Here is a 25,800-nt window from a genome sequence, read left to right as displayed (position 1 = left end):
TTTCTAAACAAAACAAAACAGAACAAAATCAGTGCAGGCAAGCAGTGCAAATTAAAGAAAATAAATATTAAAAAGTTTAAAAGGTTATAAAGTTATAAAAAGTTATAAAAAAAAAAAAAGTTATAAGGACTGTGCAGGTGGAAAAAAAATATATATACAAGAATATTGACAGGTTGTTCCAGTATTGCACATGAGGTAGAATATTGCACTTAGTGTTGAAGAAATTGCACGGAATGTATTTACTGGTTATGTCATTATTGATAGTAACAGTTGTTACAGTGTACATGAGGCGTTCAGGGCAACAACAGCTCTCGGAAAAAAGCTGTTTTTCTGTCTGTTTGTTTTTGTCCTTATTGCCCTGAAACGCCTCCCAGAGGGGAGCAGTTGAAAAAGATAGTGACCGGGGTGTGAGGAGTCCCTGATGATGCTGCGGGCTCTCCTGAGGCAGCAGGTGAAGTAAATCTCCAGGGAGGGGAGAGGGCAGCCAGTCAGTCTCTGGGCGATGTTGATGACCCGTTGGAGCTGCTTCCTCTCTGCTGCAGTGCAGCTGGAGGACCACAGCGAGATGCCGCAGCTCAGCACCAACTCCACAGAGCAGCGGTAGAAGGACAGCAGCTCTTGTCGCATGGTTGTTCTTCCTAAGAATCCTCAGGAAGTACAGTCTCTGCTGCTCCTTCTTCAGGATCGCCGTAGAGTTAGTAATCCACGTCAGATCCTGGTGGAGGACTTCAGGCAGGGTGGGATGGAGCACTGGGAGAGGGACTGTTTAAAGATGTCGGTAAAGATCCTCGCCAACTGGTCTGCGCAGTCCCTCAGCACCCTCCCGGTGACCCCGTCAGGTCCAGCAGCTTTGCGTGGGTTCACTGCCCTCAACACTCTTCTCACCTCCTGTGTCTCCACAGTGAAGGTCTGGTTGTCGAGGGGTGTAGACTGCAGTGTGGGCCTCCGCTGGTGGTTCAACCTCGAAGCGGGCAAAGAAGTGGTTAAGCTCCTCCGCCAGTGAAGCGTACCCAGAGATCACGCTGGTGTTGCTGGATCTGTAGTTGGTCAGGTGCTGTAGTCCCTGCCACACCTGTCTTGCTGTTAAGGCACATCAGCAGTTGCTCAGTCAGATTTGATAATCAAGCAGTAAGTCATATGTACTATCTTCTTAGGTAAGAAAACATGAAAGGATATGTAGCTCTTACTCGATCGATAGATTCATTTGATGCATTCTATACGCCAATTCCATAAATCTGCGTCAAAGTACTGAGGCACACAGGTTATTCATGAAGCTGCCACATAAAGCATGCACCAACTGCAAATGCAGTCACTGTTGACTGAAAACAGAAGCTTCTGGATCATCATCCCTTTTTCTTGGAAGCTATCAGTACAACCTTAAGGTGACAAATAGGAGGCATTACAATAACATTACAATACAATAAATCTGTAACAATTAATTATGCAGAACATGGGTGTTTTTTGACATGGTCAGTATGGCTCCCTACTCAGGAAGCCATAGTGCTTTTCATTTTCCACCATATTTTTGTATACTTTAAAATATAAATGCTAATAAATATTTGCACTTTAAAGTTTTTAATTCATTTTATTTATGAAGTCGCTTCGCAATCATGAAAAAAATCAAAGAACAAAACAATGTTCTTTTAATTATACTGATTATTTTATTTAAAATGTAACAATGGAAACGCAAACATGTATGAGATTGTTTGATATTAATTTAATTTATTAAGATTTTGGTGTGGCAATGAGCCACTGTTCCATTTATATTAAAGAACCATAACTGTTTGTTGGTAGAGACATATATGTACAACATAGGTAAATAATACAGCAACTGGTTTTTCAATTGGTTTATTTGTTTGCTTAGAATGTGTGTTTGTTTGGGCGTGTCATTCACTGGGTTGGAGGGTCTACTTTTGGCATTCATATCACCCCAGACGGATGGGCGGACTGGTGGAGAGATTCAATCAAACTTTTAAAAACATGCTGCGGAAGTTTGTTTTCCAAACAGACTGACTGGGACCAGTGGCTGCCATATCTTCTGTTTGCATACCAAGAAGTACCATAGGCATCTACACAATTTTCTTCTTTTGAACTCCTTTATGGTCATCAAGTCCTGGGACCACTGGACCTCCTCAAGGATCACTGGGAGACACCAACATGCCACACACCAGACAAGAAGAAGAAACATCTTTTTTTTTTTCATGTAAACCTTTTAAAAGAGTTTCACTGTCCTTAATCAAAGCAGGTCCAATCAAAAAATCAGGATTCACTTCAGCCACATCTCTTCATTCATGCAGAAGAAGAGAAGGAGAGGGAACAGAGGTTCCCAAGAAAGGATACAAATCTATTTTAGTGGATATGCTGCCTCTTCAACCAAGCCAGCGGAGAGGTCCAATCATTGCTTGACTCAGACCTCTTCACAGAAACTCCAGGTTCTATTTCGTATAGGCCCCCATTTTTTCTTCAACGATAGCTTAATAGCTGTCATAGTGTTCTTTATAGATTTGACCCACATGCAGAATGACACTCAGGAGGCAGGAGAAATGTTTAACAAGTTTATTTGACAGGATTATGTAAGTTGGACTGGAACTGGGACTGGAGGCACAGCACTGTACAGGAAAGGAGGACAGGTAAGTTCTCTGGAGATAAACGGGGTATTGGGAATTAAAGCGAGATTTGAGCTTACTGTTTCAATGAATAGATGTTGGTGTGGAGGAATAATTCAGAGCCTAGGAGGACTTAACAGACGCTGCTGCGCAACAGTCGAATTGTCCAGGATGACGGTGAGTACTTTCTGCAGAGGCTTTGGTGAGTATAGACAATTGGATATACATATCAATAAACTTGAGATGAATTTGTGTCTTTGGTGAACAGTTGGTGGAGGGTGAGCAAGGTGAGCTTGTCTGGGGGAATTGGTATTGAGCTGTCAGCTGGAGATGGAACCAAACTTGGTTTCTTCTGAGGTTTGAATACTTAGGCTGAGGCAGGATCCAACACTGAGGACTTTGAGCCAGAGCTGAAGGTTGCAAGAGCATGAAACCAGGACTTGAGGATTCCTGAGGAAGGAGCACAAAAAGGTAAGAGACTTTGAACATAAACTCTGGACTGAGAACACAAGGCTTGGCCATTAGGAGTTACCACAGAGGTTAACACTCAGGCACTGGAGTGCTGACATCTCCACCTTCTTATACTCCTCCAGGTAATGGAAATGCGGCACACCTGTTACCCTCCACACCAGGGGATCCTGGCGGGATCTAGTGGTAAGTGTTAACAGCAGGTAAAAACAATACATGAAACTCCCAGGCTCCGACAATAACACTGATACTACACAAGAACACTGGCTAGCGTCGGCACTTTCCGCCTTTGTCCGGCTTGTCATACAGGCTACATTATGAGCTACGACCTGCATGTCATCTGCGAGGGCTACCTCAGTCCCAATCATGCTAACCTGGCCCTGACCCCGCAGTCCACCTGCCCTTCCTGCAGGTGTCTTCCTCCGGAGGAGAAGCAACAGCGACTAGCCATTTTCTCCCCGCTAGAACGTTGGTTACGTACTGTAACCCCAGATTCTATGAGTATAGGCTTCGCCCTTTAAGGCTATTGCTAGTGGGTTTATCCCTTCGCGCACAGCGCAGCACTGAAAACTGTAGTCCACGCCCACCTGCTGTGTGGGCCCCACCCCGGTCTCTATAAATTACGATGAGACCAGGCAAACAGCTCCCATTTTTCTTCAACGACAGCTTAATAGCACTGATACTACACAAGAACGATGGCTAGCGTCGGCACTGTCCGCCTTTGCCCGGCTTGTCATACTGGCTACATTATGAGCTACGACCTGCACGTCATCTGCAAGGGCTGCCTCGGTCCTGATCACGCTAACCTGGCCCTGACCCCGCAGTCCACCTGCCCTTCCTGCAGGCATCTTCCTCCGGAGGAGAAGCAACGGCGGCTAGCCATTTTCTCCCCGCTAGACCAATGCGCCTTCAAGGAGGCATTGGACATCTTTGATCCTGGGCGGGAATCGGACGATTCCGCCCCCAAGACAGCGACTGATAGTATCTCCACTCCCTTCCTCTGGACGGAGGACGCGAAGGAAGGTGCTACACCAGTCCAACCTCAAGGCCTCCCGATGTCGGCGACCACCCCACTTCTGGCAATGGACGCGCTTGTTAGCGTGCTGCCGGACATCAGTGGCAGCGCATATGTTCCCTGGACAGGTGGATGGACAGACTGATCAGCAGAGGTTACACGCTGCAGTTTTTGTCACCCCCTGCTGCTCTGTTCATCGTTACACTGTTACAGTTCGTAACCTTCGTTTTCCTATTTACAGTAGAAGTTCTGTATCTCAGCCTTTCCCTGACCAGAGATATTCTTCTCTGTTCATTGTATTGCGCAAGCCGCTTGGGCTGAGTTTGGTTTCACTCATGTGAGCAGATGCTTCAGGTTGTGGTCTGGATGGACCCAGTGAGGCATAGGCATCCTACTTCGCCTTTAACCCACTAGCGATAGCCTTAAAGGGCAAAGCCTATACGAAATAGAACGTTGGTTATGTACTGTAACCCCAGATTCTATGAGTATCGGCGCAGCCCTTTAAGCTCTGGGCCTCACTGGTTCCTGTATGGCTGAAGAAAAAAGCTATTTGGGAGTGTAATGGAAAATTCTTTTAAAGTGCTCTGATATTCCCTTCACCTCTCTCATTTGATTCTGTGTTTTATCACCCACAGGTGACCTTCCATCTACTTCTCTCCTCTGACCTCTGTGTTTTATTAGTGTTCTGTTATTTAGAGCAGATGGACTCTAAATTCAAATGCTGGAGAGTTTTATGGTTAACACTTCCTGAAGTGTATATTTCAAGGGAAGGTAGATGGGTGCCCTAATAAATAACTTTGTTAACTCTGACCCGGGGAGGGTCTAGGGGCCATATTTCTAAAACTCTTTGAAGTTGAGATAACACCCTCATTTTTGGTATAAATACTGTTTGTGATTTCTGTTCGTTGCTCTTCTTTTCTGACTTGCTCAGTGACAGAGTCTTCAAACACTGAATGCCTTTGAATAAACTTTTAAAGACAAAATCTGGTCTTTATCTTGTTAATGAGTTGTCTTTTCTCCCACTTTTATAAGAAAATACATAACAGGAGCCGTTTGTCCGGCCTCACCGTAAGTTATACGGACCAGGGTGGGGCCCACACAGCAGGTGGGCGTGGACTAAAGTTCAGTCCTGCGCTGGGCGCGAAGGGATAAACTCACTAGTGATAGCCTTAAAGGGCTGCGCCTATACTCAAAGAATCTGGGGTTGTAGTACGTAACCAACGTTTCACCACTTTGGTGGAGCTTAACATTTATCCGAAAGATGATGCTGCTCCTCATCGAAGGTCCAATTGGATCCCTGAGCGTCTGCTGCCTAAGCTTAAACAGCAGGTGGGACTGATGTTGCAGATGGACATAATTGAACCATCCACAAGTGAGTGGTGTAGCCCCATTGTATTACTGCGGTCAAGTGAGCCGATAGTCAGAAATACGCGGTCACGCCAGCCGACACTAGCTCTCTCTTATGGTGCGTTCACACCGAACACGGATTCTGCGAATATTTCGCATCATTTGTGTGCTTTTGCCCGCTTGACATTCCGCGTGAACTCTGCGTTGCCATTTGGCAACAAGCGGCATCGCTTCGCTGCGTCATCAAATAGGAGGAGCTTCTATCTGCTGCTTGCTGGTTTCAACTGAACATGGCGGACATGGATTTCATGGACCTAATTACGGTGTTTTACCTGTGGAGATCAGAGATTACAACCACCTACTCCAGGAGCTGCGTCTGGATGACAGTCGATTTCAGCGGTACTTCCGTCTATCCAGGACCCAGTTCGAAGATCTGCTGTCCCGCATTGGGAGACGAATCGGCCTCCGGGACACCAACTACCGCCGCTGTATCCCCACTGCTGAACGCCTGTCCATTTGTCTTCGGTGAGTAAATAAATCTCAGCTCAATAAAAAAACAGCCAATTTTTAATGTCCACATCTCCTAAATATAAGATATTTGTGCCTAAACATAACCAGGCCAGGTCCTTTCTGTACTTGTCTGGGAAAAATAATTAGTTGAGTCATACAACTCTGGCTTGCCGCACACCGCCACTATGATCTGGTCCTCCATCTTCACTGACAACTGCTTCTTCTCCGCTGGGGTCTTTCACCCATGTCACAGCCACATCCAGTCCCTGATTGGTCAACGCGACGTGAATTTAGGAAAAAGTTCAGATTTTTCAACTCGTCCATCGCTCTCGCTCCGCTCGACGCGCTTTCCGCACCGCGTCCTTCGTCTCCTTCGCACCGCACCACTCTGCTCCTGAACGCGCCTCTACATAGGGATAACATGTAAATCGGCCGCTCCTATCGCAGAATCCGCATTCGGTGTGAACGCACCATTAAAGATTAGCTTCGCGCATACAACGTGCTTTACGGTAATGGAGCAGAAAGGATGCCGATCCTGGCAATGGTTGAGAAAATAAGAGAAATACAGAAAAGTAACCTACAGAACATTTATATTAATTACATTTTTACAACTTTCACATACTTGCTTTATGTAAAAGAATACATATTTAATAATTTTACTGTACAGTTTTGGAGAAATACACAACTCAAGTTACATGATAATGCTTATTCAGGATATGCTTTAGTTCCCACTTTCAGGAATTTATTTCTCCAAAACCATGAGAGGTGACAACACACTCTCTTTAGATCATGTTAGAGGGTCATCTATACAATAACCAGAATTAGTATTTTGAGGTACTTTGAGTTGTGTATTTCTCCAAAACTGTACAGTAAAATATTAAATATTTATTCTTTTATATAAAACATGTATGTGAAAGTTGTAAAAATGTCATTAGTAAAAATGTTCTGAAGGTTACTTTTCTGTTTTCCTCTTATTTTCTCAACCGTTGCCAGGATCGGCATCCTTTCTGCTCCGTAATGCACCATGTATGCGCGAAGCTAATCTTTAAGAGCAAGCTAGCGTCGGCTGGCGTGACCGCGTATTTCTGACTGTCGGCTCACTTGACCGCAGTATTGTATTGGTTCCCAAAAAAGATGGTTCACTTCGATTCTGCATTGATTTTTGATATCGCAACTTGGTGTCAAAATGTCAGTCATATCCAATGCGAGGTGAGTAGGTGAGTTGCTGGAGATGGTTGGCATTTCTAAGTTCATCATCATTCTTGATTTGATAAAAGGATATTGGCAACTAGCCCTGGCACCAGGAACAAGAGAACTGACAGCATTTACAGCACCCTTTGGCTTGTACTAGTTCAAGGTGATGCTTTTTGGTCTGCCGGGGTTGCTGGCAACATTTCAGAGACTGATAGACCAGGTACTGAGTCAGGTGCCACATTTTGCAGCTGCATAGTTAGATGATGTGGTCATCTTTAGCCAGACCTGGGAAGATCATGTTTCTCATCTCAAACATGTTCTACAGTCAATAAAAATGCTGGACTGACAATCAAGCCATGCAAATGCTCCTTGGAACAAAACCAAGTGGAGTATCTGAGGCATAGTGTTGGCCAAGGTGTGGTAAAGCCTCAGGCTGGAAAAGTGGATGCCATTCAATCATATCCTGTTCCAACAACCAAAAAGAGGGTTCAAGCCTTTTTAGGTTTGGTGGGTTGGTACAGCAAATTCATTCCACATTTTGGTGACAGAGCGGCAGTCCTCACTAACCTCACAAAGGCTTCAGCACCAGCAAAAGTGCAGTGGACTGATGACTGTGCCTTTAAGGACCTGAAGATGGCTATAACAAGTAAGCCTGTTCTTTACACCCCCGATTTTAGTCACCTCATCATTCTTCAAACAGACGCTTCAGCAGTTGGGCTTGGAGCTGTGCTTTTGCAGGATGTGGAGGGTGAAAGACCACTACTGTTCCTGAGCCGGAAACCCCTGGATCAAGAGACAAGATACTCAACAGTGGAAAAGGGGTGCTTAGCCATGAAGTGGGCGATCAGTTCCCTGAAGTACTACCTACTAGGACGTCACTTCTACTTGGAAACTGACCATCGGGCCTTGCGATGGCTTAGCAGAATGAAGGACTCAAACACTCGTCTCACAGGCTACCTGTCCCCCCGGCCACACAAATTTACAATTCAGTATTGTTAAGGAAAGACCAAAGAACAGTGGCAATGAGCCACTATTCCATTTATATTGTAGATCCATAATTGTTTGTTGGAAGAGAGACACAGGTACAGTATAGGTAAATATTACAGCAACTGGTTTTTCATTTGGTTTATTTGTTTGCTTGGAATGTGTTTGGGCATGTCATTCACTAGGTTGGAGGGCCTCATTTTGACATCCTCTCCTGTAAAAGGTAAACAAAAGATGATTGATTTTAGCTCCAATTGTATACAATGTTGTATTGGGTGACTAAAATAATGAAAGCTTATTTTATTTGGTAAACACTTACCTCTGCCATTTTGTATCTCCCAGCAGGTGTGCACAGACAAAACATTCCCCAGGGGTTTTCACAGTTTATTTGTGGGATGGTACCTACTAGGACGTGGATTAAGAAGGGGGTGGTTTAGCAAGATTATGCTTTATATATTGATCTTGTAATAATTACTGGTATGAAATTAGTTTTAGTTTGTATGAGTTTGTAAATGTATTGTTTTGTTTGTTCCTTATTTAATGTAAATACCGTTGTGGTGTTATAGATCTTCATTGGAAGGAGTCCTAGATATGGTTTCTTCCAATTGAGATTGATTTGTATTTAAGCAGTCTGTCATTGTTTTGTGGTTGGTGGTTTGTAACACATCTGGCACCAAAATAAAAAGAAGCTTCCATGGATCATTTTTGGCCTTGTTTATTGCTGAAAATTTTCATAAACATTTATTAATCAATAAACATAGCCAACAGACAAATGTTCTAACTTCACAGAATGGATTCAGCAGATTAAAAGAAAAAAATATTTGGTGACCGTCTTTACTGTTGGCTCATCAGGAGTCATTGGCTGTCATCTCTTAAGCTGCTCATCATGTATTGTAATTGCATGGGCGGTTCTAGTTAGGGACCAACAAGGGTAAGCACCCCTTTAAAACTGGTCCCTGTTGTGGCCCCTGTACTGAAGATCAAAATCAATTTATGATTATGTGCACTGACACAGAAACTAACTGATTGCGCTCTTGCATTAATTTCATTTTTTACCTTTTACAGTTTTTCTGTAACAATGAATTAAAAATTAAGGTGTTGCACTTTTAGCTTCAGCAGTATTGATAGGATCACAGCTTTCATCTGCTTAGATCAGGGGTCTGCAATCTGCAGCTCCAGAGCTGCAAGTGTCTCTGTGGCTCACTCATTAAAAGATGATATACTGCTTTTTTTTTTTCCTTTTCATTATTTTATGTGCCCCCATGAAAAGACACTGACCCCACCCAGCCCCCCCCCCCTGGTAAATTTGGTGTAAAACCCTCAGTGGTTGTGGTTGACAGCAAATCATTTCAGAGTGTCCACACCTCTCATTTATTATCGCCTAACTTGAAGTTCTTCCATGGTTTAGACCACTTCAACATTTGGTAACTTTGAAAAACTTCTACTTTGGCTCAGTTGACAGTGAACGCAGCCCTGGGCAACCCCCAGGGGTGTTTTCTCTCCCCACACTTTTTCCCTCTGTACACAAATGACTGCACCTCACAGGAACCTATCTGTAAAACTCCTGAAGTTCGTATCAACACCACTGTTATTGGTCTGATCCAGGACAGTGATGAGTCTGCATACAGCTGGTCATCTTCCACACTGCCATTATTCAATGCATCCTGTGTTCTTCTATCGCTGTGTGGTTTGGCTCAAACACAAAACGGGACAGGTCCAGGCTGCAACAGACAATTAGGTCTGCAGGGGATCATTGGGGCTGACCTTCCCTCCATCCAGGACCTGTACAACTCTAGGGTCAGGATAAATGGCAGCTAACATTTTTGCAGACCCCACACATCCTGGACACAAACGGTTTAGACTTTTACATTGAGACAGTTTCTTCCTCCAGGCTCTCTCTCTGAAACACTTAACAGTAAAGGGGCCAGATCAATACCAGGGATACCGTCTTCCTCTTTTGTAAAAACACTTTGTCTTCATTGAGAGCAAAGAGAAACAGAGGTAAAACTCCTTGTTCGTGTGCACAAACTTGGCAAATAAAGCCGATTCTGAAACTGCACCTCGAATGGAGCCAACCAATGATTGGAGAGGAACACTATTGAAATCCTCAACAGAAACACACATGTCCTGCAGCTGACTTCAACCAGGGGACTCTCCTCACACACAGGAATCTAAAGGAAAACACATGTAACTTCAGTTAAAAAGCCTTTAAAAAAAAAAAAAAAAAGATCATTTCATGAAAAATATATTTCAAATAGATGGGATGATGCCAGTGGATAATTACATGCAGCAGCTCTATGTTTGATGTGATCTAGCTCAGAATCTAAAATCTTAGTGGTAATACATGAATGTACTAATTTCACATTGAACTGAGATTATTCAAACATAATTTGAGATTAATGAAGCATTTCTTGTATTTGTGAAATTACAAAATCTGAGTCAGACCATTAGATTGGAGCAATTTCAATACTTGTTGGGCATCTAAACCTGAAATTGAGATAAATAGGAAGCCTGTAACATGTATACTGGTCAAACACTGACAAAAATATTTAGACAGAATATTATGAGACTGATTATATATTGTTTAAAAAACAGTTTAAAACAGTTTGAAACCTATTTGTGAAAGCAAAATTAACAGCAAATATTGAGACTGTTACTTAAAAAAATGCCTAACTAAAGCAGCAGCAAATTCTTGAATGTTAACACAAAAACTCCAGACAATAGACCCACAAAAGCTGTGTCAGTCCTCAGCCAGACATGGAGAGAAGATCCAAGGGCTAACAGTGGACCAGCAGGCGAAATATTTAATTTAGTGTATTCGGATATTGTGACTGATGCCATTTTGCATTTGTAAGACGAGTCGCCCTCAGACCAGATCAAGAGTGGAGGCAACCCACTGCACAACAGACCCCACTAAGACAGCTCTGAGACCCTAAGGAAGGAGTCTATCCATTGGGGAGTCAGTTATTAAATGAACACGATGGTTTGTTTGCGTGTATAAATACAACGATAAACACTGAACTCATTTCATCCTCCTATAATTTCCATTCACCATGAATGCGGTCCAGAAAAGCTTTATGAAATGTTTCAATTAAAAATGTTAAACTGAGTGTAGCTGAAATGATTTACTGAATTAATGACTGAATAAATGAAAATAAACCATTATTAGTATTTAAAACAATATCAGTTGTAAAAATAAAATTGTAATTTAGTTGATTTGAAGACTTTATTTAGAAAGTTAAATTTTTTTTGTCCTGTTAATCATCTCCAAACAATGATTCTACCATTTTCATTTAGCTGCACTCAAGCTCAGAAGTAGTAAGACTTGAGAAATCAAAAAAGAAATATAAAAAAAAAAAAATTCTGGGTTGTATACACCTCAAAGCCCTAAATGACTTTATTGAATTAAAACTAAGGTGCAGGATGGGGCCAAACATGAGATCTCCAAAGACACCAGGAAGGAGTCCCTACAGAGCGACCGCTGCCCTTCTTAGCGAACCCAGCCAGCCAAGCGATGTGAGCCTATTGCCAGCAGCCTAGGACCCAGAGACCAGCCAGGACCACAGGGTCCGACGGATGCACCCAGTCTCCAAACCCCCACTGTTCACCCAACCAGAGCCCAAATCCCTTAAGCCCCCTCCCAAACCCACCCCCCACTGGGAGCCAGAACAGGACCAGTCCCTGAAACCACCCAGGAGCAGTGGCAGGCCAGACAAGAGGGCCATAGCTCAACCCTGCCTCAGTGCCAGCACCCCACCACCTCCAGGGAAGCAGCACCAAATGCCCAAGTCCTCCCAGGGATTGCACCCCCATGCCCCTTATGCCAAGGCAACAAAAGCCTAGATCCTCCCAAGCCACTAAGTGAGTTATTTATTCAAATTTCTTTTGTTGGTAAATCGCCCATGCAGTTTGGACACATGTTGGCAAGTGTGGAACCTCCTTTTTCCTGTGTAGTGTGTTATTTGAAGGATTTTGTACTGTATCAGCTAATGCTTGGCATTAGTAAAAGAGTTTGTGCAAATTTTACTCCAATAATGAATCAATGCACCACCCATTTACTGATAGGAAGTGAGACCGTTAAGTTTAATGTAAGTTTTTGAGAATAACTTTGTGGGTTAAAGTTTAAAGAAGCTCGTGATTAATGGAGAATGTTCCATTCGTTTAGTCTTATAAATTTTAGTTGGCGAGATTGAACAGGTAAATCTTTCCCATCAAATTTTTTTAAGCTATTTATTTATTTTACTGCTTCATGTTAAAAAGTTAAAAGCCCTTTTATTTTAGCAGGATGTCTGGTTTGTTCCTAATGGGTGTTTGTCTGCATGGGAGAATTGGAAGACCTATTCATTTTGTGATATTCCCAACAGGCTGTCATTAAAGGGCTGATAAATAAAATCTGACAGATTTCCTTACATTGCCTTTGTTCAATTCATTTCAATAAACAGGCTTTTCCAAATCCATTTTTAGATATGTTGTAATCTATGTACAAAGTAATATTTATAAAGGTTTGAAAGTTCAAATGTTGCTTAGATTCTCCCACCTGAACTATGGATCTCTGCAGCTCCTCTAAAGTTTTGCCTAATCCTTTGATTATTGTCATCCTTGGAGGGTCTAACAGTTTAGGTGAAAACATGTCTTGCAACATTTATCTTGTACCATATTCTCCTTGGGCGTCTCTGCTGAGTCTGCTGCCCCCGCGACCCGGTCCCGGATAAATCCGGGAGAGAGAGATGTATAGTCATTGATAAAATTATTAATTCTGCTCTAACTGAAAATACAACCTCTAGTTTTACATCTCAAGCAAAGCTCCTCAGGTTGTGCAACAGGAAAATGATCTAAAGCACTTTAGCAAATTCACCTGTGAACAAGTTACACAATTTAGTAATTGTGATGCTGTGGGCTCACAAACAGGCTGTTCATGCTAAAAAACCCTCCAGCGTAACTGAAGTATGAGAATTCTGCAAAGAGTGGGCCAAAATTATTTCACAGCAATGTAAAAGACTTACTGCCCATTATTGCAACACTTGAAGGCAGTCGTTTCCGTCAAGGGTGGAAAAAAAAGAAAAAAAAAAAAAAAAAGAAAAATGGTTATTAGGTTCAAAGGGGAATTACTATTCACCACATAGGTTTTTTTCTTTCCTTGAAGACTAAATTTCCCACAGGTACAAAAAATAAAATAAAATAGATGTCTATGCATCTTAAAAATCAATATAAATAATTTTACTTTTGCAACATCAAATCAAAACGTATACTACCTTTAGATCTCCATCTATACACACACAATAAATATTTCATTTCAATTGACAGTCAACAAATTGCAAATGGTTTAAATAACATTTACTTGCACACGTCACACAATACACAAACGGAGACAATCATGGTGGTATAGATGAGAGGACAGCAGTGAAACCTTACTTATAATTGGCTGATAAACACTTTACAGCTGCATCTCTTGGTCCATACACAACATGAACAGTCTACTGCAGTTCCACTCTTCAAAATGTCAGTTTTTCAAACATACCAGAAACAACAACCAGAACACAAAGCAGGAACATTCATTTAAAAACAAAAAGGAACACAAAAAAAAAAAACCTGACCACAGGTAGTTTTAAAGAAAATACGCTCAGGACTTAAAAGAAATCAAGCTTCAACTATTTACACAGCAAATGACAGAAATGGAAAATGTAGCTGGAAGCCAACACAGAGTAGGATGATTACCACAGAAAACGATGTTAAGGCTCAAGTATAGCTGCATTTATAGAAAAAGTCAGAGGTAATGAGTTTTCACAATCAACCCGTCAACCATAAATTACTTAAAGGAAAAAATGAGGACAGTTATGCTACCGACTAATCGGTGACTAGCTTCTATTAGTATGTCCCCAGACAGAATGACAAACTAACAAGCTGCCTCCAATATTCAAGCTCACCAAGAGAGGTTTTCCAACCTCTGATGAGAGTGCAAAACGTCCTTTTCCATCTATAGGTGGCCACATCCTCCAAAACTATACCAAGAAGGTGGTGATGTTTGATTTTATGACAAAACAAGCCCTCCCCATCCCAAAAACATAAAAAATTGTGGAGAGATGAGTAAGAAATTAACTTTTACAGGTGAGAACAGGTTAGGACAGTGACCTTTGCCCTCCCAGGTGGACAACCAGTGCTGAAAACAGATTCAGAAGATATGTCGGAGCAAGAAGATGAACAACGTGAGAAGGGGTAAAGGGCCCCCAGAAAACATTTCCAGAATCAAAAAGTGATGTTTCATAACACATCAGGCACATACAACCTATCATTGGTGGATGGAAAGCTGCATGTTGAGCAAAGAAAAACCTGCCTGAAACCAGTTTTACAGTAAATTACATAACCATGTGGTAGGGAAAAAAACAAATTCAACTCTTCACAATATTTAAAAGGCCATTAAAAAAGCCTTTGAGATAAAACTTCTTCTGAATGCTTTGCACATCCCTTTAGAAAGTGTGGACAGTACCATAGCCAAATGTTCTAGAAGCAGCACTGTTAACTAGCCAAAACAACCTGTAGCTAGCACACTCACACTTGCTACTTTTTTTTTTTTTTCCACACAAGTTAAACAAAAAATAAATTTAAAAAAAAAGGTAATTTACAAAATGGTAAATGAAAATCACACTTACAAGGAGCAGTGAAGAAAAAAAAAACAAAACAAAATCCACACACCATAAAGAGTTCCCACTGTCCAGACAACAGGCTGCACTCCCCAGCGCCCTCCAGGGGTCACTCACAGGAGTAAACAGATCCAAGGACAACCATGGGAGCTTAGCAGGAGTTGCTGCTTGTTCAGAATGTGAAATTGCTAAACTTAGTATACTCAGAATATACGCTTACGCTTTAGATAGGAGTCTGCATAGTGACCACCAAGACCTTGGGAGTGCTGGCCTACGTAACCTCCCTCTGGGCTCGGCTCCGGAGACGGGATCAGCCGGGAAAATAAGCGCTTCTGGCTACTTACTGGTGTCTAGAATTAACAAAAGAAAGATGGCTGATTAAGAATGGCTTCTTGTAAGACCAACAACTGAAGAAAAAGGCGTTTGAGGCAATCACCTTCATAACATTCCCCAGGCCTGGAGGGTAGTGGGCACTGTGGCTTCCAGGAGGCATTCCCACAGCCTGGAAACAAACATGCATTTCTCACTGACTTACAGTGGTGTCCTTCTCTTAGCCTAGCCACCTCATATTCTTCCTGGCACTGATGGGTAATCAATATTTCAAATAGAAACTGATCAAGTTCCACTGATTACCTTGTTGAGGTGGGTGGCAGGGAGGGTGCCATTTCTAGAAGCCTCTGGTCCTGAGCTGAAGTATGAAGAGACGGGCGAGCTGCTGGGATAAGCGTAGTGGGGAAACTGCTCGGAGTAGTTGAGTTGACAGGAAAACTGCAGAGATTTCAACAAAATCCAAACTTTATGAGGGCCATAAATTCACATTAATGGCATGAAAAAGACAACTTAAATCAGGTTTAACAGCTGAACACACACAAACACACACACGCTACCTGCTGACCAAATCCTGCCAAAGCTCCAACATCGAGGTTCTCCTGCTGTTCGTACAAGTAGGCCAAGGCATCCTAAGGAGAAGCAGCAGATGGGCATCAGACCAGATAACATCAAATACACCCCGTAATTCAGTAACGATGTGCAGGGTTACCCACAAGGGGTTTAAACAACATCTATTCATGTTAAACTCAACCAGTGAAGCAATAAAAACATGATTACCTGTTGTACAGGAGGAGGATACTCTGGGCTGTAGGAATCCTGGTAACGGAGGTTATAATTTGGCTGCATGTTGTGATGCGTGTGCTGGTTGGACACGTTGCTTAGTGTAGGCCTCTTCCTATAGGGGTGGGGTCTGCTGCTTGCTGCTGCAGCAGAGGGAGATATGATCTGGATACCTTTGGCTGACTGCTTGGGTTTAAGCATCACATATGAACAGACTTTCAACTAAACTGTGCTGTGAAGGGGAAAAAAAATATGGCATCTCACCTGAAGGAAAAACATTGTTGACATTCAGAAAGGTGCTCTGTGGAAAGTTCATCTCCTTAGGAAGATCGCCCAGCATAGATACCTAGCAGCGAGGAGAAGAGCTTTTGTTTACTTCTTGCACAATTAGAGGAGTTAAAGTGTTGATGTAAATTACTTGGAAGCATACCCCTTGGGCTGTCAGACCATCTGCCCCCACCATGCCAGCCATCAGAGGTAAGGAATTGCCTGGCAGGGTGGGAGACCGAGTCTGAGGGAAGCTGGACCCTGATGTGGGGGAATCCTGCTCCCTCGTCAGGCCTCTGCCAAGTGGCACTGGCTTCATCGAGGGCACAGCATCTGACTGCAACCCCAGTCCTGGGACTACACCACCTAGAGCAATTGAAAGCAAGATCAATCCCAATAAAAAGTATATGGGATACATACTGGCAAAAAGTTTTCACTTGGAAAAATAAAAACTTTAAATATTATATATAGCCACAAACTTCAATATACTTTATTGGTATAATGACAAAGCAATGCATAACTTAAATGAAAGGAATATTTTTCCTGTCCACCACAAACAAAAATAATTGGAATTCCTCTCCACACCATAATGCTGCCACCACCATGTTTTATCGTGGGAAAGGTGCAGTCAGGGTGATGTGTAGTGTTGATTTTCCACTTCGCACACCAAGATACATGTAGGCCAAAAAGTTACCTATCTATCCTCTGGCAAGAGCACCGTCTTCCACACGTTTGTAATGTCTTTCTGGCAAACAAAGCTTCTTATGGCTTTCTATCAGTGTTTTAATTCTTATTACCTTTCCATCAGGGCCAGATTTGTAGACTCAGTGACTACCAATTCTGTTAACAGACTCTCACACCTGAGACATGAATCTTTGCAGCTCTTCCAGAGTTACATTCAGGGTTCCAATACATTTGTCGTTACAGAGGCCAATACTTTTCCTAAAACTAATACCTAGATTTCTTCTGCTTTTTTTCCATAATATTCTGGACATCTGTGTTCAAAGTCTTAACTTTGAATCAGCTTAAATAGTAGCAGTCTTATCTATGCATCTGATGCTATGAAACTCTGTTCAACTAGGTATTTAAATTAGCATGAAAAATGCTAGTTTGTATCACTTGGAATATAGAAGTCAAAATTATTGCACTCAAAACACTTCTCTGATATGAATATTGTGCACACTAATATAGTGATGATATATTCATGAAATATTGTGCAGCCCTATGCGATATGCCACTGCATTTGTTAATAAGATATTTCTACTATGTAAAAAAAAAAATTCCATTAACAATTCCGTTTTTCCCATACTTATGCTGAAAACAAATGACTGGTCAAGACTTGGTTGTTAATTCTCTCCTTACCACACTTGCTAATTTAGGTTAAAGGTCATGTCAAGGTCAGCTGCAGTTGTGCCACAGATAAACAGACCTAGATGAGATGTTTGAAGTGTGTGAAATCATTTTCTAACCCAACCCAGCTTTAAAACTCTACAACCCCTCCAACCTGCCTGCTGTGCTCCTTGGTCTTCATGTCATTTGTTGACAAACCTTCTCTAGCAAACCTCTGAGTGCAATTGTTTTTTGTTTATGATGTAACAGGGGGGCTAATGCATATGCATAGCACCTTTCAGATTCTTAATTGTAATATAAAAATAATACCATTGAAAACCCTAAACACTCATCAGTAATGTACAACTATGGACTGCTGATGCCTAAAATATGCTTAAAACTTAAGAATAATCAGAATACTTGAGCACTGGCCAAAGCAAGCAGTGTAAAGCATGATTAAGAGGATCCAGATGTTTATAATCAGATGAAAGCAATAACATGTCATTAGTCGCTCAAGGAGCTACGGCTGGAAAAGAAAGATGCCAAACCTTGAGGGAGATCTCCAAGCAGATGGACTCCCTGCTGTACGGGCAGAGCAGCCAGAGGATTGTCCCCGATGAGTCCTGCCTGCTGGCCCAAGGACAGATCAGTGTTACCAAAGGGTCACTGAAGTCTGACTGTAACGCTCAAAGAAAAACTGCCGACACACACGTCAACATGACGAATCCCGTGTCAGAGTTCACTCACCAATTCTTCCCTCAAATACCTGGTTTTTACATTCTGGGCATATAATAGAGTAACACACCCACAGCATCACTCAGAAGAGCACCCCACACACAGAATCATCAAATCAACCAGGACAAATCTCTTCCCTTTTACCTAACTATGGCTGGAACCCACAAGGTTTCAGCCTCCACCTCACACCATTATCACTCAAAACACTAGAGGGTTATTTTCTTTATTGTGCAGCACCTGAGCCCAGAGAAGATGATTTCCCAGAAAGGCTTGCTAATGGCACAGAGGAGCAGAACAGAAAGGAGGAGAAAGTCTGTATGAGTGGGGTAAAGATGAATCAAACAGAAGATGAAGGAACAAGAGAACAGATCATATCAGGTCAGAGGCCAAAAAGATATCAGTACCTGCTGGGCCTTAGCCTGGTGCTGAAGGAGCAGCTGCAGCAGGGCAGCTGACAGGGCAGGGTTGGCCAGCAGCGGCACTGCGGGAACGGCTCCGAGAAGGCCTGCAAATAAATATTAAGATTCAAGGCATCAGAACAAATCTAAAGAAAAACCAGCACACAGGCTGAGGATTCCTTACCTTGTTTGTGTCCCTGTGACAGAGTGTTGAGCAGCATCTTGAGGGTGGCAGGGTTATTAAGACCTGTGAGGATCTGTATAGCTGTGGGATCAGGGAGGAGACCTTTTCCTCTGTTCACAGCCTTGTAGGTAGGAACAAAAAGAGAAACCATCAGCTAAAACCCCCATGACTGATCAAGCAGCTGCCGTGGACACAGATTTGACCATAATACCATTGTTTGTGCAGCGATCAGTGCAGCCAACATGCTTCTTCCAGGAGGGCCGGGGGCACAGAAGGACACCCTGATGTGTGTCCCTCCCAGCAGCCTGCTATCGCCGAGTCGCTGTGCCTCTTCAGCCATCTCTGGAGTGGCAAACTCCAGCACGGCAAAACGCCGGAAGCTTCCATCCTGGCCCTGAGCCAACTATGAAGAGAAAATATTCTAGCAATCAATGAAATTCCAAAGATAAAAACAATCCAGAACACTATTGCAAGAATATGAAGCAACATTTTCCATCTTTCTAGCATTGAATTTCTGTTTCTAATACATTTTCCACCAACTTTCCTTAAAAATGTGGCTTGTAACGCCACGAGATTTCTAAACAAGTCAGTCACATCTTGTTTACGTCAGATGATGGAAACCAAACTGTTCCCTTCAAAATCACATCATAAATAAAAAAATTAAAAAAAGATTTACAAGAAAAAGAAAACCTTCATTCCAGAGAAGCATGCTGAAGGACAAGGACACCACCTGAAAGAGTCAGCCGATCCTTATGGTCCTGACTAACAAACCAGCCTGCCCTATTGCTATAGAAACGAGCAACAACATGCAAACTGGGATGAAGATGAAAGGTGCCAAAAGATCAAGCATAATGGACACCTTTGGAACATTCCTTTTAGCATCTGTAACAGACCTTGTTAAATAAATGACTCAAAACCCTCAGGGCCAACTTCTGATAAACATAGTAGCCTATTACATTCACTGAGCTTCAAAGACATAATCTGACCTTAAATTACATCAACTAAACGTACCTGAACAAAGAAACCACAACACATAAAAAGGAACAAAAACATCAAAGGCAGATTTCGTTTAAAAATCTGTCCATTACTGTTGGTGTGAGAAGGAAGAGGAATAATTTATTCTTCTGAATTCATTAACTTGACGAGCAGCAGAGTGTTTGTGCATGCTGAAACCAACCTGGCAGAAAATTGGTGCATGGGTGTCAGCCAGAGCGTTCCGGAGATCCTGGACTGTCAGGAGGTTCGGGGGCAGCCGGTCTACACATAGGCACTTGGAGTGCAGCTGCGGGTATGTGAGCGAGCCCACTTCAGTCCAGTGGACATAGAGCATGCGGGAGCCCAGCTGCTTCCCCAACAGCTCTGATTTAGCCCTGGCCGCCGAGTCCTTCTTCATGTACTCCACAAAGCCGTAGCCTTTCGAGTGGCCCGTGGAGGCGCTGTAAACCAGGAAGCCACGCTCAAGGTTGCCAAAAGGTCGCACCAGCTCCTCAAACTGCTGCTGCGTGAAGGACCGGGGCAAGTTGGCGATGCAGAGGAGGGCGTCAGTCGGCTGTAGCTGCACGGAGATCTCCCTGTCCCGTAGCATGATCTGGTGGAACTCTTTGATGGCGCACTGGGCCTGTTCGCCATTGAGGAGCGTCACGAATGCTGGCAGCGACAAGAAAAGAAAAACCTCAAAATGTTGTGTAAATTAATAAGCTAGTAGTCACACATGATTTATCAAGCAATTAACCCTGTTGTTGACACCGTTTCCTCTTAAGCCTGTCAGATCAAAGACGAAGCTGATGGCAGAATGTCAGGACACACCATCTCTACTGCCAGTGCAACCACACCTCTCACAGTAACCGACATCAGGACATCAGAAAGATGCAGTTTTGTTGACCTTCACTATATCCAGTGTGACAGACTTCTGATAATGAAAAAATATTAAATGGCCTTACAACAGCTAGGCAGAGGGAGTGTATTCACTGCTATTCATTTCCCCATATTATCATTGTTGACCTTTTGGAGGCATGCAGCTTTGCGACTGGAATAAAAAAAATAAAGATCTCTTGGGAGCTCCTGTTTGTTTTAGAAGATTTCTTCATCCTGATTAATGATGCAGCTCAGAGATACTGATAATGCAGCTTTACTTGAATTTATGTCAAAGCAGTGGGACATCGCAACAAAGGGAGTTTATGACTGCCATACTGATGAATTAATCCAACACTCCGACCATTTAAATGAAGTCTTTTGCCAAGACTTTATTTACCAAATCTTTCACCAAAGTCATTTGATTCTGACGCTGTTTTCCCTAGTGTGTAACTAGTTTGGAAGCTTATCTTTAATACTGCAGTCAAATTTATAGAGCACTTTGTAAACCAGTAAGCTGCTGTAAAAAAAAAAAAAAAAAATTCAAAATGTGGAGGGAGGCAGTGATTAGCATCCTAAATGTTTCTAAAGATAAATGAATAGATCGAAAAAGAATCTGCAGAGATGTAGTCATTCCTTACTTCTATGTAGTGCTACAATGACTATTTTGATAATTGATCATTCTGTCAATTATTTTTTCTATTAATCAATTAATAATCGCATAGCACAAGGTGCTTGATAGTAGTTTTCATTTATTTTATTATTATGCCAACTCTGAGTGGGCAAACAAAAAACTAGGTCCATCACCTGCTTCATCGCTAAAGACTTACCTCCTTACATTGTGGAGGAGAATGAGTGGAGCCAAGGTACGCCATACCATTCCGTACGTTTTTCACAGCCGTGCCACAATCTACGCTGCACTTATTGTTTAAAACTTAATAAATGTAAAAAAGACATTTTAATGTCTTCTTTTGCTATTCTGCCTTGCAAAGCAGACTGGAGTATATCATGAGGATTCTTTGCACACCTATAAATAGCAGAAAACATTATGAATCCAATCATTCTGAATCAAAAATCCATTCTGAATCGAATCATGGCCCAGAAAATCAGAATTGAAACATGTGATAGTAAAGATTCCCACCCCTACGAAACACCACGTCTGACAAACATCAAACACAGCACATCTCCACTGTAAAGCGCAGTGGTGTCCGCATCATGTTCTGGTGATGCATCTCAGCAGCGGGCCCTGAAAGGCTTGTAAAGGTAGATCACAACCAACACACACAATCCAAATGGTTCATAGTCATACAACCAAAGGCTACAATTACAGCAATGTGGCCGGCCTACTTTGATGCAGTCTTGATTCAATAAAGTCAATAATGCAGGATTCCATCTTGAAAATCATTTTTGTACCCTGGCACATGTAGGCAACCAGCTTCACTATATTATGTTTGATAACAGGCTGCTCAACCCTGATCCCCGACCTTAGATTTCAGAACATGAGCTGTTTTGTGGCTGAGAATGGAGAAAACATGGGTTGAAATGTGCTACCCTGATTTAGACATCAACACAAACACTGTACTGTTATTGCAGCCAAGAGAATATTTAATGAATGAACCTGAAGGGAGGGAATGTTTATGCAACCATCCACTTTACCTCATACATTTTAAACAATTAAGATTTTGGTAAAACTCCGTTGTTCAGTTGATATTGAATTTTGTTTTGTCTGAATAAGAAGTATTCAGTTAATACTTGTTTTCTTTTTCGTTAACCCAGGAAAAGGCAGCTTTTTGATTCAGCCATTGACCACAAAGACGATTTATGCACAAGAAATTACAATTCTAGCCACTATTAAAGAAAAGTTTGTGAGAAATAAAGTTCTACACTTTGGCTGATAGTCAAAACTGGGAAGAGACTTCTCTTAACAAGGGAACTGGTAGGTTTGCCAAATTTAAAAAGAGCCATCAAAAACTGCAACAATATTTTTTAAAACATAAAGGCTGAACAATACAATGCTAAAAATCATACAGAATCAAAAGTGTCCTGTTTCTTGCTATGAAAAATCTGCTTGATCTTTCTAATGGTTCATTTAGCAACATTATACTCTGCAACTTCAACTACCCATATTTAAAAAAATAAAACCTCTTATTTGATGTCTGGCGACATGCTTTTTTTAGCAGCTGCAAAATTTAGCAACCAGGACTTTAGATGATGTAATACTCTTAATTTTAGAATCTAAAGGCGTCATTAATCCAGGAGGGATATTATGGCCTTACAAATGCTCAAATTGAACATCTGAAAAATCAAAAATGACATCTCTTTGCAATGGATTTGCATAAAAGAAAATAAGACGCCCTTTAAAGATAAAAACAGAGCAGCAACACTGTTAAAGTTTAAGACAAACAGTTTTATACAAATACAATGCATATTTCAAAACAGGTAAATGACTTCAAATGAAATTAACCAATAAACCCCTTTAAAATGTCAATATCACACCTATCAGCTATACTACACCAAGTAGTTAAACCTAAATGAATAATTTAGCTTTTGATTTTACTTTGAGGGCTTTTTTTCTCCAGAGATAAGAAGTTAAACCAACCTGTGCCCTTGTACTTGTCAACAAAGCAGTACTTCAGATCATAGCTTCCCAACAGCTCATGGACCTCCTGCAAATATATATATATATATATAAAAATAAAAACACTGATTAGAAAAATAAATATTTAAGTGTATTCATTCACAAAGGTTTAGGACAGCAACACCTCCTGTTTTTCAGTCTATGACAGCTACATGGGTTAAGTGCTTAAGTTGGGATTTTGAGCCTGACAATTAACTCTTTCACGTCCACTGTGAAACTAGCGCACCTGTGGAGAGAAACGGGGGAAAACTGCCTCATTGTTAAGGCAGAAATTCTGCATTGCTTCTGCCCCTATTCACAGACAAATACTGACGCTCTCTAGCATTTTCTGACTCGTTTTGTCTCTACGCCTTCCACCTTTTGTTGTACGGTCCTCACATCTCGAACTCCCTGTGCTCCCCCCATTGCCTGTGAACAATGGTACTGCCCGCAGGCCTACAGCTCCCCACGAGTCAGGCCCGTTCCAAACTAAACATGGATAAATAGAGAAAAAGTACCAAACAATGACTAAGTGGGACTGCTTAGGGAGACAATAAACACATGGACTGATTAAAAGACGTTGCACCTGTTGCTCCTTGTCCTCTGTCTTGTTAATTGAACTGGGAAAACCCAGACGCCAAAGTTGCTAAACTGTTACCAACATGGCCACAGGTTGTCAAACAGGCCACAGATGACCACTATTGGCCAAACCGTTACCTCATCACCTGATGTTTGACGCGAATTACAGCCTCTTTGAACACTTCACGGTTCAAATACCCTCATTACATTTTAAGAAAAAGTTTACTACTCTTAAATAAAAAAGTACTCACAGTCTAAGCCTAAATATTGCGACACCATAAGTTAAAGGCAGAGTTAAATGGCTAGCAGGCTAACATTTGTAGCATGATATGCATTTTGGAGCTAGGTGAACGTTGAGCCAAATTGCTCACCGAAGCATCCAAAGTGTTGTCACATTTACCTGATTAGTAACATCCGCGGGTAAGTTTTTTATTATTATTTTTCTACGGTTGTAAAACTCCCGGCTAGTTCTCTCCAAACGGCTCTCAATTTCTTCGGGACTCAGTGGTGACAAATTCTGGTCGACCCTTCGTTGACATTCCCGGCCCGACGTCGTGTTTTCTTCACCCGGAGCGAATTCGGAGTAAAGGTAGGGATCCCCGGCCATTAAATTTTCTTTATCGGTAGGCAGGTCGTGATTTGCGCTAAATGACCGAGAGGCGAAAGTTGGACCGCTGTCTGCAGCTTCATCCGTGCCTGAGGTGGTGTTAAGAGACACGACAGCCGCCATACCCGCAGCCTGGTGGAGGTTTAATCGGGCTTGAAACTCAGTCAGATTTTGAGCAGTTTAAACAATACACACATGGACCCAGCGACGCTTCTCATTGGACGAGCGGGGAACGCATTCTCCATGACTACGACGCAACGTACCCTGGGGGCGGGGCGACGCTCCATACAAGCAGAGCTATGGTACTCCTCTGTGCCGTAAAAGTATGGCAGGCCATTGTAACGCAACTTTACCGAATAAAAACATAGCAAACAAATCACCAAAACAGCAAATCTGACATCATGTTTCTAATTAAAAATCTGTCAATGTCTCCGCAAACATGACTGGTTCAGAAACCGAGAGGTGAATTTCAATAAATTAGAATATTGTTCAAAAGGTAAATCATTTCAGTAATTCAATAATTCAATTCAAAATATTACTGGGAGAAAGTCACATTACAATCAGCTACACAGGGGCCAATTAATACATTTAAATGTTCAAATTTCAACAAAAAATAATGTGTGCATTCTACTACCACTTAATCCTTTTTTTTGGTTACAATTTGGCTTCCATGTAAGATTTTTAACTATACTTTCAGAAACCTGAAGGAAACCATTGATAGAACCTTTCAATGGTTCATGGCAGATCGATTCACCTACAGAATCTCACAAACAAAAATAATCCTTCAATTAATGGTTGATGGGGTTCTGCATTACCTCACAGGGGCTTACTCTGACCTGTTCCATAGAAGGAGATCAAGGTTAACAACCAGTGCAGAGAGACGTTTTTACTCTTCCTACTGTCTGACACTGCAACAAGTTGCCCTGGAAATAAATATTGTAAGGCTCTGATGAAAGCTACATGTTGCCATTCTGAGAAATGAAAGATTGCCTGTTTGGAACATAAAACCTTATGTTTGCTTACTGTTTTGTGCATTTTCCAGCAGTACTATGTTTATCTAAAACCCCCCACCCCCTTCCCACCCATAGTTGTTTAAATGCTGGTTGTGGAGCGAGACTGATGTCTAAAAAGCAATGTAAAAGAATTCTGAAACGCATTTCCTTGCAGTGTAGAACAGTACTATATGCTTTACATAAAAAAAAAAAAAACACAATATGGAAAATACATGTACCTGCAGGGGGCGTTATGGCAAAAAAGGCCTAGTAGAACTAAAACCATTCAGAGAAGTCTTACATTGGAGGAAGAGGTTTTTCTCCTAAGTATTAGTAAAATAATGTTTGGTAGTCCTCCACTTTTGGCTT

General features: G+C 41.9%; 1 protein-coding gene across 9 annotated transcripts; it reads right to left on the bottom strand.

Moving 5' to 3' along the window:
• Nucleotides 1-32: 32 nt before the first annotated feature.
• On the bottom strand, nt 33-24,623 carry LOC124862461 (ribonucleoprotein PTB-binding 1-like). Of its 9 annotated transcripts, none has more exons than XR_007036925.1 (17): nt 24,233-24,621; nt 23,236-23,302; nt 19,963-20,432; nt 18,997-19,188; nt 18,786-18,906; nt 18,608-18,708; nt 18,441-18,476; nt 18,017-18,095; nt 16,303-16,505; nt 16,137-16,218; nt 15,870-16,015; nt 15,650-15,721; nt 15,396-15,530; nt 15,199-15,264; nt 14,983-15,112; nt 1,188-3,056; nt 37-1,080 (listed from the first exon to the last, which is right to left on the bottom strand). XR_007036925.1 is itself a non-coding variant. In XM_047356382.1 (16 exons), the coding sequence occupies exons 1-16, from the start codon at nt 24,560-24,562 to the stop codon at nt 2,974-2,976; spliced, it is 2,304 nt and encodes a 767-aa protein (XP_047212338.1). In that variant the 5' UTR covers nt 24,563-24,623; the 3' UTR covers nt 35-2,973. The 9 variants fall into 9 exon arrangements, 7 of the variants coding, with proteins under 7 accessions (XP_047212343.1, XP_047212338.1, XP_047212336.1 ...); XR_007036924.1 differs by having other exon boundaries at nt 37-2,609; nt 2,687-3,056; XM_047356382.1 differs by having other exon boundaries at nt 35-3,056; nt 15,879-16,015; nt 24,233-24,623.
• Nucleotides 24,624-25,800: the final 1,177 nt, after the last annotated feature.

Source organism: Girardinichthys multiradiatus, chromosome X (genome assembly GCF_021462225.1).
Source record: "Girardinichthys multiradiatus isolate DD_20200921_A chromosome X, DD_fGirMul_XY1, whole genome shotgun sequence".
In the NCBI taxonomy this organism is placed as follows: Eukaryota; Metazoa; Chordata; class Actinopteri; order Cyprinodontiformes; family Goodeidae; genus Girardinichthys; species Girardinichthys multiradiatus.
Note: the sequence above shows the minus strand (reverse complement) of the source record. Positions and strands in the feature narration are given on the sequence as shown.

Bases quoted from the DNA above. Each gene is read 5' to 3' on its own strand.
- LOC124862461 (XM_047356380.1), bottom strand. From the start codon at position 24,562: ATGGCGGCTGTCGTGTCTCTTAACACCACCTCAGGCACGGATGAAGCT. The intron at 18,907-18,996 runs GTATTATGGTCA...CCTACCTACAAG, and splicing joins TGATCGCTGCACAAACAATG to GCTGTGAACAGAGGAAAAGG. The intron at 15,531-15,649 runs GTAGCGTGTGTG...AAATCTCTGCAG, and splicing joins TGGCAGGATTTGGTCAGCAG to TTTTCCTGTCAACTCAACTA.